The sequence below is a fragment of the Stomoxys calcitrans genome, chromosome 2 (assembly GCF_963082655.1).
Source record: "Stomoxys calcitrans chromosome 2, idStoCalc2.1, whole genome shotgun sequence".
Lineage (NCBI taxonomy): Eukaryota > Metazoa > Arthropoda > Insecta > Diptera > Muscidae > Stomoxys > Stomoxys calcitrans.
The window spans coordinates 153,448,081-153,466,748 of NC_081553.1; the positions used below are offsets into that span (position 1 = coordinate 153,448,081).

The following is an 18,668-nucleotide window of genomic DNA, read 5'->3' on the forward strand; positions in this document are numbered from 1 at the left end:
TCGGACTTTGCAATGCACCGCAGACGATGTGCAGACTAATGGATATGGTAATACCCTATTCTATGAAATCCAATATCTTTGTATATTTAGACGACTTGTTAATAGTGTCTACGAACTTCGAGGATCACTTAAGGCATCTACAGGAATTAGCGGCTCGCCTGCGACAAGCTGGTCTCACTATTAATGTGAAGAAAAGTTGTTTTGCTATTAAAGAAGTTAAATATTTAGGCTACATCGTAGGAGAAGGCTCTTTGTCAGTAGATCCTGAGAAGGTGGAAGCAATATCGAATTTTCCTGCACCTACTTCAGTGCGACGTTTAAGACAATTCTTAGGAATGATAGTATGGTATAGGAGATTTATTGAGGATTTTTCCACTTGCTCCTATCCACTAACCGAACTGTTGTCGAAGAAACGGTCATTTGTTTGGTCTAAGCAAGCGCAGGATTCGTTTGATTTGCTGAAGACGAAATTATGTAGTGCACCCGTCCTTGTTAATGCAGATTTCTCAAAGCCATTTGTACTACAGTGCGACGCAAGTACAGTTGGTGTAGGAGCTGTTTTGGCACAGGTGGATAATGCGGGTAATGAGCGGCCTATAGCTTTCATGTCGCAGAAATTAAATAAAGCTCAAAGAAATTATACAACTACCGAACTGGAGTGTCTAGCGGTAGTGTTAGCCATGAAAAAGTTCCGAGCGTATATAGAGGGTCAGGTATTCAAAGTGGTTACTGACCACGCAAGTCTTAAATGGCTTATGAGGCAGACTGACTTGTCTGGAAGACTTGCGAGATGGGCGCTGAAATTACAGGCTTTCGACTTTTCTATCGAACACAGGAGCGGTAAGGACAATGTGGTTCCGGACACGTTATCTCGAGCTTTCGAGGCAGAAAACAAAGTTGCTGAAATTGATTTAGAGGTGGAACCAGCGATTGATATGGATTCCGAGGCGTTCGATAGTGTGGAGTATTCAAAATGGAGAGAAGATTTCCTAAGATCTGGAATTCCTGACTATAAAATAAATGGAAATCATATATATAGAAAGACTAAATTTACGAGAGTGTGCGACAAAGATGAAGGTTGGAAGTTAGTAGTTCCGACAGAGCTACGCAACAAGGTTATATATTCGGCACATAACCCACCTAACATGGCTCATGGAGGCATAGCAAAAACAGTACAAAGAATAAGGAAATTTTTCTTTTGGCCGAAATTAGTTTCTGATGTGGAGACTTACATAAGGAACTGTGATATATGCAAGACTTCGAAAAATCCTAGTTTTGTTTTGAGACCCCCAATGGGACAGATGGTAATCACTGAAAGACCTTTCCAGAGGTTATATGTAGATTTGATTGGACCATTCCCTCGGACAAAACGAGGTTACATAGGAATTTTAGTGATTCTAGACCATTTCACGAAGTTCACATTTTTAGTTCCACTGAAAAAGTTGGTGACAAAACCTATAGTGGATTACTTACAGAAGGAAGTTCGATAGTTACGGGGTTCCAGAGGTAGTAGTCTCAGACAATGGAACTCAATTTAAATGCAAGGCATTTCAGGCATTTCTAAATAAATACGGCGTTAAACAACAATTTACCGCAATCCATAGTCCACAAGCGAACGCGAGTGAACGTGTGAACCGGTCTATTAACGCTGCGCTACGTTCATATATAAAGGATGATCAAGGAAAATGGGGTCAATACTTGAGTAGTATAAATTGTGCTTTGCGAAATAGTGTGCATCAAACTATGGGTATGACACCTTACGAGGTAGTGTTTGGTCAATCGATGATCACACATGGGAAAGATTACAATTTACTGCGGAAATTGAAAATACTTGAGGATGGTGATTCGCAAATGCCGAGAATGGATAAGTTTAGCCTATTGCGTGACAAAATTCAGAAGAAGATGAGAGAAGCCTACAGAAAGAATGAGAGGACATATAATCTTAGATCACGTAATAGAAAGCTTGATATTGGTCAAGAAGTTGTACGTAGAAATTTCCCTCAGAGCTCACGCATCAAAAACTTTAGTGCAAAACTGGCTCCTACGGGAGTAAAGGCAATAGTGATCAGGAGAGTTGGAAAAGCATACTATGAATTAAGAGATGTGTCTACAGGTAAAGCCGCGATTTATCATTTGAAGGATATATGGGAGTAAGAGATTTTTTTTTTTTGTTTTGTTTTTTTTTTTTTTTTTTGGTGGTATTATTTGTAAAGCTTTTAACTTTACAAACTTGGGGAATATATGGACTTTTAAGTAGGCTTTGCTTTCCAACTTTACAAATTAGGAAAATGTATGGTGTCAAGTAGTATGCTTTGCTTTTCGAAAATTCGTTTTTATTTGTCGGCAAGAAAAATTTCCATTTCAACATTGACAACCAATAGACAAGCAGTCATAAAAAAAAAAATTTATTGCGGATTGGAATTTGGAATTCGATTTAAATAATTTTTGATATTTGCCAATTTAGTGCGATTTGTTTTATTGTGGTTAGAGTTTCCGCCACCGTTCCACCGTGTCACTGTTACTGCTATTCAAATTTTGCGAGAATTTTATCTTGGGGTAAGTTTTCTATTCCGCTGTTTGTATGGATTTTAATGGAACCTTCTTTTTTTAGACCGCGGATCCGTTGGATCCGTTGGATTCCGTACAAAAGCATACTATCGCCACAATTTCGTATTTGTCGCGAGTATCTTAGATTGACGTTTTGTCCATTGTGAACAATTTTCATAAAAATCTAAAGATTTTGAAATCATCTTTCGTTATTTCATTTTGAAGGAAGAACATTAATCAATGTCCAACTAATGGGCGTACACGCACGCAAGAGCAGACCAAAGTTGTAATCTGCAAATATTTTTGGGCCAACTTATTAATTAATTTCGAATTGATCAAGATATGGAATATATTTCACATATACCAACCTACACTTACTTATAAATCACTCATTTGCATAATTCGACCACTATAATTTACATCGAGCATCACCATTAAAATTTAATTTACTAAATTAGCATTAATGTGGAACGCAACTTTTGGATCAACAGGCCTGAAGATCGCAAGGAGTTATGTTTGGTAAGTCCACCATTTTCTTATACGATTTTAATTGCTTTCGCTCGTCCACATTACGATAAATTTAACTTCATTGACCAACATTTCGTCTAATTAATAATAATTTTGTTCCATAATTAATAATTTTCTTATACCGATTTAATTTTTTTTAAAAACGTTTTTTTTTAATCATATAACACACTTAACTTTTAAATTCAATTTTCTTTAGACTTGAAACGTTAATCGTGAACTTTTTTTTCCTTTTATTAATACTCCTAGATATAGAATACTTTTGTAATATTACGCGGATGCTTTCTTTTATAAAATAAATATGTATTTACACTTCTAATTCTTTCGCGTTATATTCTCGAAAGGTGAAGAGGGGACGATGAGGGATACTAACGGGTTGATCGGTTGCTTTCGGTCAAAACGGCGAGGTAGGGAATCAGATATTTCGGCAGGTTAAGATCTTATGCCGAACCTTAAACCAACGCTTCTTACACTTTCTATCTATCTTATATTTTCCTTCCTATCCTTTTCATCTTCTCTCTTTCTGTAATTTTAAAGAGCTACCTTAAAATTTTCTTTATGCTAATGTACCCGTGCCTATTCTCATTCGAAAAGAATTCCCCCCAAGACTGAGCACGGCTGGGGCCACGAGGTAGCCACTTCGAACGGGAATAGGGCTTTTAGATGCAAGGTCATTACATGGCCAAGCTTACAACCCCGACATAAGTGGGTTACCATCTGGCCATAATCGTCTGGTTCTAGGGGACTTTAATACGTATCACGTTTTATGACATTCTCCCCTAGGTAACGACCAGCGTGGTATAGTTTTAGCAGAGCAGATTGAAGGCTCCACGTTTTGCACGGAGAATGAGGAAGCCCCCACTAGGATGACGAGGAGGTGTAGCAGCTCGCCAGACATTTCCATTGCATCCACTGATCTCCTGAGTGACTTATCCTGTCAAGCCATTATCTCTTTGGGGTCAGACCACCTCCCCATAACTCTCACCTTCGACAGACCTCCCGACTGAATAACCTCTGAGCGTCGGATGTTTATCAATCAGATGAAGGTCGATAGGGCTGGCTGTAGAGAGTATACCAATCACCGCTTCAGTGAACTTCCACTCCCTTCGGATGTGCTAGTTGCCGAGTGGAAATTCCGAGACATCATTAACGCAGAAGCCGCTCGCTTTATACCAGCCGGTCGAATCAGCGAGCTGAATCTGGAAATAAACAGGGTAGTCAACGAACATGAGCGGAATTTATGGCTGGAACACTTGGAGCAATGTAACTTAGGCACCGGTGTAGGCAAACTGTGGTCTACTGTTAAGTCACTCTCGAACCCGGTAGACGGGATGACAGGACCTCAGTCACTTTTGGCGAAATAACCGTGACTGACCCGAAGATATTCGCCAGGTTGTTCAACCGTCAATTTATTGTGCATCCCGAGAGAGACCGGGCAAGAAGGAGAGCCATTCGTCGTATTCATGGTCTCCGAGCCGATGAACAGCCATCACAATTTAGCGTTGGTGAAGTTACGAATGTCATCCGTGGCTCCAAATCATCTAAGGGTTGGGCCCCGACGGAATCTCTACATTGATGTTGAAGAATCTGGATTTATCTGGTGTTGAGTACCTTACTACTGTCCTCAGCCTGTCTTTGAATACTCTTGTAGTTCCCGATATCAGGAAAATGGGCAAAGTGGTCCCGCTACTGAAGCCTCTCCCTTCTCTCACCAGTAGCAAAGACGCTTGAGGCATTACTCCTTCCGAGTCTCGTACGAGAATTTCCATTCGCCGACCATCAACATGTATTTCGAAGACTGCATAGCACAGTAACTGCTTTGCATGCCATCACCGCACACATTTGCCGTGGCTTCAATCAGCCCAGATCATGTGATAGGACGGCCCTTGTGGCACTGGACCTATCGACGGCATTCGACACGGTCAGCCATGCCAAACTATTTGAGGACGTCGCCAACACGTCCCTCCAGCCTAATTTCTGTGTGATCGCCAGTCATTTGTGGAATTTAGGGATAAGAAGTCGGAGCACCGTAAGGTGAAACAGGGAGTTCCCCAAGGTGGGGAACAACCAAAACTCGTTGACAGATAGTGCACTTCGCAAGAAAACATTGTACTCAGCAGTTTACGGTACACAACCTGGTAGTCATGTTATGATTCCACCCCATCCGGAGATCGTATCATATGCGGACGATTGTACGATCATGGCATCAGGCCGCCACCCATTATTGACATCTGCGATAGGTTGAACGTCTACCTCTACGAGCTTGCCTCATATTTCGCTGCAAGAAAACTGAAGACTACTATTGCAGACGCTTTTCTTCTGCAATAGGCTCCAAGAGAAATTGGAAGGTTATTCGCGGCATAGGAATTGGGATAGATACTAATAGATGTTCAACAAAATTGGACATCAATGGGCATAATGATGACTTTGTTAATGTCCCACAGGTCCCAGTTTCTATGTATTCAATATCTCCCCCTCTTTCTATGACGACTCTGGTTTTGGCTTCAGCTGTGTTTGTCCCGACGATGTCCTTGAGTATATCGCGACTGTAAAGTCTTACGCTGTCGGATCTGATGGCATTGATCCTAGATTTGTAAGACTATTTCTCCCACTTATTATCCTCATGTTTTCAATAGTATTTTGACCACTATTTATTTTCCATTAGCATGGAAGCATACCAAGGTCATCCCACTGCCTAAGAATTCCAAGGAATATAGACCATTTGCGATTCTTTCTTACTTGTGAAAGGTCTTTGAGAAGTTGCTATGTCGTCTTTTGTCAACGAGAACTCTTTGTTATATGTGAGACAGTCCGGGTTTCGGCCTAAACACAGCTGTATAACTGTCTTGCCAGAGGTCACTGAGATGATCAGGGTCAATTTAGAGAAGGACAAGATAAGTTTACTTGTTCTTTTTGACCATTCTAAGGCATTTGACACTGTGGATCGTTCCCTGTTATGTGATAAGATGAGACATCTTTACAATTGTTGTTCTACGTCCGTTCGTCTTATTTTGTCGCACCTGTCATACCGCACTCAATCCGTCAGTTATAAGTCTTCTGTATCGTCGCCTCTGCTTGTTTAAAAAGGTGTTCCTCAGGGATCAAATCTGGATCAATTGTCTTATTGTGAGGCACATATATATGCTGAGAATGTACGGCATTCTGAGGGATGAGATTTCTGAAAACAAACGTCTGCCTAATCATAATCTGTCAAGAGTCAGCACGTGGGCCAAAGCCGATGGCCTGTAAAGTCCAAGTGTGTTGTTATCAGAAACAGCTTGTCTCGTTTTTCATGTGATGTCGGTACATTCATTAACCACGCTAGATTGGAAATCGTCCCTAATGTGAAGAACCTGGGCGTGGATATTAATAGCACTCTGACTTGGAGTAATCATATCGACTTTGTCGTTGGTCATGGATATTGTTGTTGTTGCAACCACATTTGCATGTGGAGGTGGCAATCCTCGTCAAGCTCCTGAACATAAGCAAACTCGTTCCGGTCCCCCCGTGGGAACAGTTTGGCCAATGTTATTTAAAGGCGCCAATAACCCGCCTTGGCACTCAGTATTTGTGCAAGAGCAGGTGCCACCAGGCCTCTCACTGAGACTCTCCGCTCAATACCGCTTAGTATCCGCGACTGCTGTTGCAGCTACTCCGTATGGAGTATTCTACAATCTGCACCTGTGGACGCGCCCGGTAGCTCGCAACTTAGCTTCTCGTAACAGCAATGAACACCACACAGATCGGACCTCAATGTTCCAGCCTGTTTGGTGCTCACAGCTATCCCGTGCCGGGATATGGACATTCAAAATGGCGTGCTCTCTGGGCCACACAGTCGGTTTCTCTTTATCCCTGTATGGCGTCTCCTAACAGCACTTGTTGTATTTGAGGTCACTTACTTTCCTGCACAAACTGATCTACACGCAGGCACCACAATATCTGTTTGGATTTATTGATTTCGCCAGATCTATCATCGGAGGCTTGTTTCTGAATGGCTTATATTCATATTCGCTGTCCGTTAATGGAACTCACTTCCTAACGATCTGCAATTACTCAGTAAGGATTGGTATTATATTCTGCTTTCGGAATAGTCACAGAAATCTTTAATTGTTCCGCGAGCGGAATTTGACAATTATGTATTGTTTTTATTTTCATACCAAAAGACGTTTTTTTTATCTGCACTTATGGTTTTATTATTTTTTTCGCAAATAAATAAAATAACAAAAAGAAAAAACGATCCATTGAAATCAATAAAACAAAAATGATGCCGACAATCATGTCAAGCGTTGCCACTAAAATTTCTTTTTGCTATTTTCCTCACTATAAACAGAGTACAACTTTTTCACTTATTTTCCTCCAGCATTTCGCAGACGTTTTTTTTATATGAAGTTTGACAACATTCCGCCTGAAAAGTTGAACAGAATACTCAACTTAACTCAGCAACATCTAAAACCAGACTTCGGAAACATTTTATTACATAAATTTGATGAACGTTAAGGCTCATTTATTTATTTTGTTCTTGGTTTATTTTTTTTTTTTGATAAACTAAGTCTATTAATTCCTCTTCAATTAATTTTTGATTTTCTTTTAAATTCAAAGTTCCAAATCCACAAATGTTCGCTCTTTTATGTGTTTTATTCCTTATATATGTATATGTGTATGTGTACATAATTTCTTTTTTTTTCTTTTTAATTGTATTTTTAATAAATCTACCAATTTGTATCAATTTGTTTCAATCTAATACATTATTCATTCAAAATCTGTATTGTATAGCTATGGATTCTAAGTCTTAAATCTTTACTATGTATTGGGTTGCCCAAAAAGTAATTGCGGATTTTTTAAAAGAAAGCAAATGCATTTTTAATAAAACTTAGAATGAACTTTAATCAAATATACTTTTTTTACACGCTCAGTAACAAGATAAAGGTAACAGCTGATAACTGACAGAAGAAAGAATGCAATTACAGAGTCACAAGCTGTGAAAAAATTTGTCAACGCCGACTATATGAAAAATCCGCAATTACTTTTTGGGCAACCCAATACAATTGTTGGAGAAATTACCCGTACTTTAATTATAAGATTTTTATATTCTTGTTGAGCGGGTGCAAATAAATAAATTACAAAGCAATTGGCCGGTCTGTGGTAAGCTATACAGCGCTAGTGTGGTCTCGTCAGCTTTGTTACAAGCAGTGGAATAATATTCAAATCTGTCAGAATGCCGCCCTCCGAACGGTGACGAGCTGTCTTCTCAGTTCTCATGTGAAACACCTCTATCAGTAGACAAACATCCTACCTGTGCGAAGACATTACTACAAGCTATCTAAGTAATACCTTTTGGGCTGTTATCGCAGAGACCATCCAAATCATCATCTTGTGGATAGATATCCACCGCCCAGAAGCCCTAAGGTAGAGTTTCAGCATGAGTTTCAGCGCTACAAGAGAGAACCTCTAGATCAAGTGTCATATCAAGCAGGTCTAGACAACATTCATGCAGTCACGGTAGCAGATGCGGTAAATAGCAACCGGGTGAATATAGTCCTTGGAGAGCGACCGCCTCCAATTGCATCTGAAGAAATTGACCGCCCCCGGCAAACCAGAGTAGTTCTGGCTCAATTACGTTCCGGCAGATGCAGCTGCCTCAACTCCTACAGAGCAAGGATTGATGCCGACGTGCAAGATGTATGTCCCGATTGTAACCAGAGACCACACGACACACGTCAATCTTAAATGAGTTGAGGTAATTTTTTTTAATTTTTTTTTTATTTTACAATAAAACTAAATGTCGAAGGCTCGAATTCATAGCTGTGATATTTTTCTAAAATTGTAAAAAATTTTCTTTTTGAAGACAAGTTGTTAAACAAATATATTTCTAAGAAAACTTTGACGTTTTAATTTACGGCATTTGCTACTCAAGGTACTTTCGATGGGGGTATATGTTTGTTGTTGTGTTAATGACATCACCTCTTATTTGTATCATACTTTGCCGTAAGGGGACAATTGCGTTACACCAGCTTAAATTGTTACCATATGGCACACCCTCTTACTTTCCTTTCAATTAATGTACCTTGAGTTTCGTGTTTATTGGGTAAGTTCCAATAGTGTTGGAAATAACTTCATAAATCTCTGGTTTAGATATTCATTTTAGTACAAAATGTAAATTTCTTCCGTTAAAAAAAATCTTTTGGTACTTTGGTGACCAAATGGTGATAAAAGGTTAAAGTGCTTTCACTTCTCTTTGGCTCAATCCTGAAAATCTTCTCAATTCCAACTCAAGACTCGTTTGTATCGTAGTTGGTGCGAAGTCGGAAGTAGTTTTGTTGAGTGCAACGACGTCATAACTCTCTTGTTAGAATATTTCGGTGAACAGGAAAAAACATCACCAAAATATGTGTAAATGCTTAGGTGAAAATGTGGCGTGCTGGTAAGTTAATTTGTTCTTACCAAGTTGAAAAAATTTGATTCCCAAATCATAATTTATTATTTACGAAAGCAACATGCTGCTATTGTGATTTGAGTTGTATATTTGAAGCTCGCTCAAGCCTTTGAAGCCCAAGCCTAAGGAAAATTTCTTTCCAAACGGAAGATGAAAATAGTGATGTCAGATTAAAATATGGGTAAAATGCAGTTTTAGTTGGCATATCCCCTAAAATGACCCCAGTAACACGAATGTTAAATATTTGTTTGAACTCGGGCCAAGCAGTCTCTTGAAAGCTTCCTTTACCCACATAAATGAAATGTTGCGGAATATAGACAATATGGTACTAAAATTAATTTAAAATTTATTAGAGGACTCTGGCGAAAATGTTCCCTAAGTAGCTACGCACATATTTTTTAAAAATAGCGTGCTGTTTTTGAAGGACCCATTTCTTTGGTATATGGTAAATAGCGCAGCAATCAACGATATTTTTAATCTTAGGAATGCTGAAAGAGGTTCAAATAATTTTCCGGTCTTTTTTGCAGTTTTGTAAGGTCCAAAGACACCCCTCCTCCTAACCAGCGAAGGAGTGGTGTCACATTAGTGTTTACCTATAATTTAAGTACCTAGTTGCCTCTATTCAGCGTCAACGCATTTGGGCGGAGAAAGGCACCCCCTAGGTCTAAGCCCAAAATACCCACAAATATTCCTTTTTCTGGGATCATTGTACCGGGATAAACAAAAAACTAAATTTTTTGCAATTTTCATCGTAAAATGAATGCCAAGAGTTGAACTTAGGCTTTAACCGAAATTTGTTGGACTCAAAATACAAATATAGCCTAGCATATAGTTTTGCTTAACCTTTGTCTTACCAAAGAAATTTGTGTAGGTAGATTAGCAATATCGAAATAGTTATGATGGTTGTTCACTGAAGCATGTGTTGTAGAGAAAAATCTTTTACATGCCAGAAAAATGGAGAATGCATGCTCTTAAAGAGAGAAAGAGCTTTGAACTTCAATCGCAGATAAAAGAAAAACAAACAAGTAATTATAATCCCACATATTTTATATCATTAGTCACATATGTCGTTATAGATATATTTCGTATACCACGGCAGCAAGACATATTAATGAAATATGTAACATTTGCTTTAAATCTATGGCAGAAATGCTACCAGTTTAAAAATAAATGCTTTTAAAATCAAATAGAGTGGTGAAAAAATAATAGGAACATATATTTGGTTTATTATTCTTTTCTTAAAAAGTATTAAAATGTTTTTGCTCTTCATTCAACAACAATAAAAAAGTTTCAATTTTTCAATTTTCAATTTCATCTTTATTGGTTCATTATTATGTTCATATTTACAAAGCAGAGTTATGAGATCTTACAAAAAAGTAAAAACCTATAGGTATTAGTGCTAATAAAATAAATAGTTTGAACAGTTTGGTGCTTTTTGGCAAAAAATAAAGTCTTATTATTTTATATTTTTTGCTCTGTCACGGAACTTTTCTTAGACTTTCACCTATTAATCCAGCCGTCTAAGCTGTTCAGCAGTGTTCAACTTGTAATTTAAACATTGCTGGGCAAAAATTAATTTTACGGATAAAAAGTAAAAACAAAAAATCAATTTTTTGCACAGCCCCTAAATTGACCCCAGGAACACCAATATGAATATGATTTTTTTGAAATTTGTTTTCTTTTTTTTTTAGCAATAATGTAAAAAGGCTTTTCAGGCTTATTTTTGTTTTTTGTATAAATTCTTCGCAAAAAATGGCTTCAGATTTAAAAAAAAAGTCCACTTCCCCAACACTTGGCGCAATTTTTTGATTTTTGCCATTTTTCCCGTAAACTGCTCTCAAAGGTCATAAATGAGTTTTTCAATATGTATTCACCAAACATTGATAAATAGATGAGAAGTTTTCCAATCATAAAAGTTATTGGATTGTAAAAAAATATTTGTTTCTCTAACAGGTTAATGTTGTAGCAGTGTGTTGTACACTGAGGCGGCATCCCTTGGCGATGAAGTAAGGATTGGTCCAACAGGTCAATCAATACCCATTGCAATTTCTTGATGAATTTTTCCTCATTATTTAGTCACTTTTTAACTTCTTCGGTTGTGTGAGCTCTGCAAACCATTTCTGATAATTAAAGTTTTGAATTACGAAACAAATATTTCCTAAAGCGCATGTCAACGATTATAACCCATTTTTATGAAATATTTACCGGAGAAATAACAAGCATATGTAAATCAAATAAGATTTTATATAAAATTAGCTGGCCCGGTGTGTTTTTCTACATCCTAAAGTGGATTTTTAAAATTGAATGTATCTTTAACAGGCTGCGGAGTTGAGCAATTTTTACTAGACTCCGACTCCGAGAAGATTACTCGTCTTCGACTACGGAGCACTTAATATTTTTTCAACAAAATTAAAAAAAAGAATTTAACAAAAAGCAAAACAAAAAATATGCTTTTTAACAAAAAGAAATTATTTGCTTAATGTTTTGTGACCATTTAGCGAAGAAAAATGGATTTTAATGATTTCGGCTTAATACTGCTCCTGGTTTCAAAAGTAGTAGGCTTATCGCCATTAATTTATTTATTTTTAATATAGAAACCATCAAATACAACAAGACTCTAAATTGGTTTCCAGAAATATCACTCCTAAGAATTTTGAGAAAAAATTTTGTTTGATTTTTTGAAAGCCAATTTTTTCCCAAAACATGATTTTGTATGACGGGGAAAATTTTTTTAAATCTTTTCAACCGTCGTCCTTACGGCAATAAATTTCTTTAGTTTACCTCTTTCTCAACTATTCTTGTGTATTTTTTTACCCACTCGCCGATAATGGGTAAAACCAGCCTTCCGATGTTCGTCCATCCGTTCAACAGATAGCCGAAATCACGATAGTGCCCGAACGAATGAGGCTATCCGCATGAAATTTTACATAGATACTTCTTATTAATGTAGGGCAAATAGAGTCATTTAGTTAAATTAAACAATTTAAAAATACTTCAAAATTAGTTTGTACTACGTTTAGAAATCGGTTCAGATTTAGATATAGCTACCAGGTATGTGTGTCGCCCGTTTCTCAATTCTTCACTTCACTTTTGCAAGCGTATTTATCAATCAAAACTTTGCCCATCTATTTCCTCTATGACTCTTAAAATATGTTCGGATTTTGATCGAAATTCTACAAAGATACATATATTATTTTAATAAAATTTTTGCAAAAATAAAATTTTAATGCAATATGTTTGAGACACAATTTCAATGAAATTTTATCTAAAGCTTGAAATGTCTGCGCTTTCTTTTTTCGGTCTTATAATCTTATTGAGATTGTATTGCAGGATATTGTCCGGCTTTGGACCATTGTTTAATGCTTTCTATTCAAAGAAAAGTATAGCAAAAACATTTAAAAGTCAGCAAAAGCGTGTCGTTGCTAGAAACATTTGACTGGTTTCCCGTATCGCGGTTTCATTTTCATCCAAGAAGAATCATCAGCGGGAAATGTCATGGTGCTTTACAACCATTCCAACTGGAATAAGTTGTAAAGCACACATCCGAATTTGATGAGGGCTCTTTAAGTCGACTTGATTCATAAGCGCAATGGAAAACAAATCAAATCTTACTTCCCTTATTCAAATCAAACTCAACGTCCAACGATGCTAATAGCAACAAACAAACATCTCCCGCTGATGATTTTTATTGGTTGAAAATGAAATCGCGATACCGGAATCCAGTCAAATGCTTCTAGCAAAAACACACTTTTAAATGTTTTTTTGCTATTCTGTCCAGAGCCATGAGAATTTCTCGGATCTATTGGGTTGCCCAAAAAGTAATTGCGGATTTTTTAAAAGAAAGTAAATGCATTTTTAATAAAACTTAGATACCTTTTTTACACTTTTTTTCTAAAGCAAGCTAAAAGAAACAGATAATAACTGACAGAAGAAAGAATGCAATTATAGAGCCACAAGCTGTGAAAAAATTTGTCAACGCCGACTATATAAAAAATGTTTGTCGTATGTGTTGTTCCAATACATGTGTTATACGTAAAGAAGATATGGAGTATAGAAAAATTATTTGAAAATGAACAAAATTAGTTTAAACAAATCAGTTTAAATTGTTGCAGTACACTGGTGTCGATTACCGTGTAAAAGCGTTCGAAATCTCTATTGTGAATTATGTATATTTTTATTGAACGAAAATTTTTGAAATATAAGAACGCGAATGATTAAATTGATCTTAATTTATAAAAAAATCACATTAAAATGTGTATAAAAGTAATAAAACATACACGATATGAAATATTATTCGATACGAAAGCGCACTCGATCACGTATGCGCAATTAGGCCCCAGGTCACCAAGGTGCTCCGAGCAAAATTCATTGAAGCTTTTTAAAATATATTGAGGAATTTATAGGGGCTTAAGAAAGACATAGTTATAGCAGGCGATTTTAACATAGATTGAAAAAAGGAATCATATCACAAACCAAAGATTCAGCAGACTATAAACGATAACGCTTTAATGCAAGCCAAACCAAACTCAAAGACGACAGGGCAATCCCATGGCAGCCGGTTGTACGCACCGGATTGACCCGATGGAATCTTCATCGGCAAGGGCTGCCGCCTCAGTGTACGTGTTCGTCTTTTTTCGTCATGGGAGAGGCACATCCTGGAGTGCCTTCTCCGTACGCTTCTGGTCCGTGCCGGGATTGAAAAGAACCCCGGACCCTGGTTCTGTTCCGTTTGCCAGAACCACCTTCATCATCGGTCAGTGTCAGTGAGGTGTAACCGGTGCTTGGAGTGGGTACATTTCCGTTCTTGCTTTGGCCTAACTTCGCTACGGGAGTATAGTCATACTGGCTATGTCGCAAGGTGCTGTGCGAACATAGCCAGCAGTGGGTCACAAGCGTCGCCGTCGTCGCCTTCGGTGTCCTCGTCGTCGGACTATGTGACCCCCCCGACCTCTCCCGTACGGCAATTTATGCAACGACAGCACCCTAGCCCTACTATTGCCAGGCCAGTGCCGGGAAGTGTATCGTTCTTGCAGTTAAACTGCAACGGACTGCTTGGCAAGATCGATGAGATCGTAGACTTTATGAGTCGGAAGAGCATATCGGTCGCAGCGATCCAGGAGACAAAGCTGACCAACACCTGCAGTTTGCACAGTTGTCACGGTTACAATGTGCTACGTAAGGATCGCTCAAGGAATGGAGGTGGGGGATTGGCCTTCGTTATACACCATTCCGTGCAGTATAGACCTATCTCGCCTGCGCTTGACGCTAGTGGCCCATACATGGAATGTATGGGGGTAGCAGTCAGGTCTGGTACTGCCGAGATAGAGATATACAACGTGTATATACCGCCGGTTGGTAGCTGTGTCCCGATTAATGGCCAGGCCTACAACCCCGACATAAGTGGGTTGCTATCTGGCCATGGTCGTCTGGTTCTGGGGGATTTTAATGCACATCACTCAGGGGAGAATGCCATGTCCCCTAGGTAACGACCAGCGTGGCATAGCTTTGGCAGAGCAGATAGATAGCTCCACGTTTTGCACGGTGAATGAGGATGCCCCCACTAGGATTACGAGGAGGTGCAGCAGCTCGCCAGACATCTCAATTGCATCCCCTGATCTCCTGAGTGACGTATCCTGGCAAGCCGTCATCTCTTTGGGGTCAGACCACCTCCCCATAATCCTCACCATCGACCGACCACCCGACTTCATAACCTCTGAGCGCCGGACGTTCATCAATTACAAGAAGGCCAATTGGACTGGCTTCAGAGAGTATACCAATCGCCGCTTCAATGAACTGCCACCCCCCTCTGATGTGCTTGTGGCCGAGAGGAAATTCCGAGACATCATCAACGCTGAAGCCGCTCGCTTTATACCAGCCGGTCGAATACCGCAAGTGCGACCCAATTTCCCGGCGCAAGCAGTGGTACTCGCAGACGAGCGTGATGGGATTCGTGCTATGGACCCCGCTAACCCCAGAATCAGCGAGCTGAATCTGGAAATAAACAGGGTAGTCAACGAACATAAGCGGAATTTGTGGCTGGAACACTTGGAGCAATGTAACTTAGGCATCGGTGCAGGCAAACTGTGGCCACTGTTAAGTCTCTCTCGAACCCCGGTAGACGGGACGACAGGACCTCAGTCACTTTTGGCGAGATAACCGTGACTGATCCGAAGAGATGCGCCAGGTTGTCCAACCGTCAATTTATTGTGCTTCCCGAGAGAGACAGGGCAAGGAGGAGAGCCATTCGCCGTATTCGTGGTCTCCGAGCCGATGAACAGCCATCACAATTTACCGTGGGCGAAGTTACGAATGTCATCCGTGGCGCCAAATCTTCCAAGGCGTTGGGCCCCGACGGAATCTTTACATTGATGCTGAAGAATCTGGATTTACCTGGAGTTGAGTACCTTACCACTGTCCTTAACCTGTCATTGAACACTCTTATAGTTCCCGATGTCTGGAAAATGGGCAGAGTGATCCCGCTACTGAAGCCTGGTAAAGACCCGAGTTTGGGGAGTCGTACAGACCGATCTCCCTTCTCTCACCAGTGGCTAAGACGCTTGAGGCATTACTCCTCCCGAGCCTCGTAGGAGAATTTCCATTCGCCGAGCATCAACACGGATTTCGGAGACTGCACAGCACAACAACAGCTTTGCATGCCATCACCACACACATTTGCCGTGGCTTCAATCAACCCAGGCCATGTGATAGGACGGTCCTCGTGGCATTGGACCTATCGAAGGCATTCGGCCATGCCAAATTATTTGAGGACATCGCCAACACGTCCCTCCAGCCAGGCCTGAAACATTGGGTCGCGAATTATCTGTGTGGCCGCCAGTCATTTGTGGAATTTAGGGATAAGAAGTCAAAACACCGTAGAGTGAAACAGGAAGTTTCCCAAGGTGGGGTGATATCTCCGGCTCTGTTTAACCTCTACCTATCCTCCATCCCACCTCCTCCAGACGACATAGAGATCGTATCATATGCGGACGATTGTACGATCATGGCATCAGGCCCCCCACCCATTGATGACATCTGCGATAGGTTAAACGTCTACCTCAACGAGCTTGCCTCATATTTCGCTACCAAATCTTCAGCCACACTGTTCACTACAAATACGCGCGAGGTGAATACTGAGCTAACTGTGATGGTCGATGGAGAAATGATTCCGACCATCAAGTGTCCCAAAATACTTGGCGTCACATTTGACAGCTCCTACACTTTCTCCCCACATGCCACAGCAATCTGCAATAAAGTCAAAAGTAAAAACAAGGTTCTCAAGTCACTCGCTGGCAGCACTTGGGGTGCAGACAAAGAAACCTTGTTGACCACGTACAAAGCAATTGGCCGGTCTGTGGTAAGTTATGCAGCGCCAGTGTGGTCACGTCAACTTTGTGACACGCAGTGGAATAATATTCAGATCTGTCAGAATGCCGCCCTCCGAACTGCGACGGGCTGTCTCCTCAGTTCTCATGTGGACCACCTCCATCAGGAGACAAAGATCCTACCAGTGCGAAGACATAACTACATGCTGTCTAAGGAATACCTTTTGGGCTGTTATCGCAGAAATCATCCAAATCATCATCTTGTGGATAGATACCCACCGCCCAGAAGCCTTAAGGTAGATCTACACGATCTAGAGCGTGAGGTCCAGCGCTACAAGAGAGAACCTCTAGATCAAGCGGCATATCAAGCGGGTCTGAACAACATTCATGCAGACACGGTAGCAGACGCGTTAATTGGCTACCGGGTGAATGTAGTCCTTGGAGAACGACCGCCACCCATTGCACCCGAAGAAATCGACCTCCCCCGGCAAACCAGAGTGGTTCTGGCTCAATTACGTTCCGGCAGATGCAGCCGCCTCAATTCCCACAGAGCTAGGATTGATGCCGACGTGCAAGATGTATGTCCCGATTGTAACCGGGGACCGCACGATACACGTCACCTGTTTAACTGCCCGGCCAGACCCACTCGACTCAGACCCAGATCCCTGTGGACGCACCCCATCTTAGTCGCGGAGTTCCTGGGTCTTGACACTCAACAGAATCAAGCTGACGAAAGATAGTACACAATAAACTGCTACAATAACAACAACAACGATAGTTGATTATATTATTACAAACATACCATATAAAAAGTTTTTCAAAAGGGACGTAACAAAAGTAGATTAATAGCGACAGCAAACGACGCCGTATTTTCGCCGCGTTTTTTTTTTACATTTCACTTCAATGAGGTTTGTCATTTCATGATGGAAAGCTATACGAGCCGACAACGAGCCAAAATTATTAAAATTTCATGCAGCAATTTATACGTTCTCCATGATGAGTCATCATTGCTTCCCGAAAATAATACGGTTTGGTGCAGTTTATGGGTCGGCGGCGTACTTCTTCCGTGATGATTGAAGTACGCCGCCGTACTTGTTCGAGTCTCAAGGACAAGGCCGAACCTATTCTTTCTTCACATGCCTATAATTTGCCTAGGCCATAGGCCTTCCCCGGCAAACCCAAACGCTCTTTAAGAGGATGGAATAATAGAAGGCGCATCGTTCTCAGGTTTATTGAGAGGTTTGGTGCGCATGATCCTAAGACTCTCACTAATAGGGAGAGACACTCCCTAAATTGAGCTCGAGAATTCGCTGCACAGTCTACCCCAAAGACTACACGTCTAGATTCGGAAACGGCACCGCAGTCAGCGTCAGAAGGCATCCCATGCCTTAAAGAACTAGGACGAACAACAGTAAGATGGAAGAATCTTTGCTAGAGTCGAACCTTTGCTAATGTTGCTCGGGACAGTTTGGTGATGGCAGTTGTCGACAAGGGAGAAGAACAGGGCTGCATACCTAGGAATAATTGGAGTGGGATAGTCAATGGACTGTCATCAGTACACTCCGATGTCCTTGCGGATTTTCCTGGGTCTCCTCCAGTTTGTGACGATGCAGGCTGGTATCGAGCCCGATACAGACTAATTGCCTTCGGAGATCAACGGTCAATTGAAATGTATCGTTGTGCGCTAAAAATGGTTGGTGAGATCTGGCCAGGGGCAGCACTAGATTTAATCAAGAAGGAAGATATTGCTTCTCGACCAATGACGCATGCTTGGATACCAAGGATTCCCTCAGATCCTGAATCGATACTTGGAAGACTAAGGTAATGTAGTCCCAATCTTT

General features: G+C 40.4%; 1 protein-coding gene and 1 long non-coding RNA gene across 2 annotated transcripts in view; one reads left to right on the forward strand and one right to left on the reverse strand.

Moving 5' to 3' along the window:
- LOC131994922 (uncharacterized) overlaps positions 1-18,668 on the reverse strand; it is a 62,263-nt gene that overhangs the window by 2,252 nt on the left and 41,343 nt on the right. The window lies entirely within an intron of this gene.
- LOC106086261 (protein midgut expression 1) overlaps positions 9,232-18,668 on the forward strand; it is a 48,485-nt gene continuing 39,048 nt past the window's right edge. Inside the window, exon 1 of the mRNA XM_059362070.1 lies at positions 9,232-9,493. Coding sequence (XP_059218053.1) covers positions 9,459-9,493 — 35 coding nt within the window. The 5' untranslated portion in view covers positions 9,232-9,458. The remainder of the gene's footprint in view (positions 9,494-18,668) is intronic.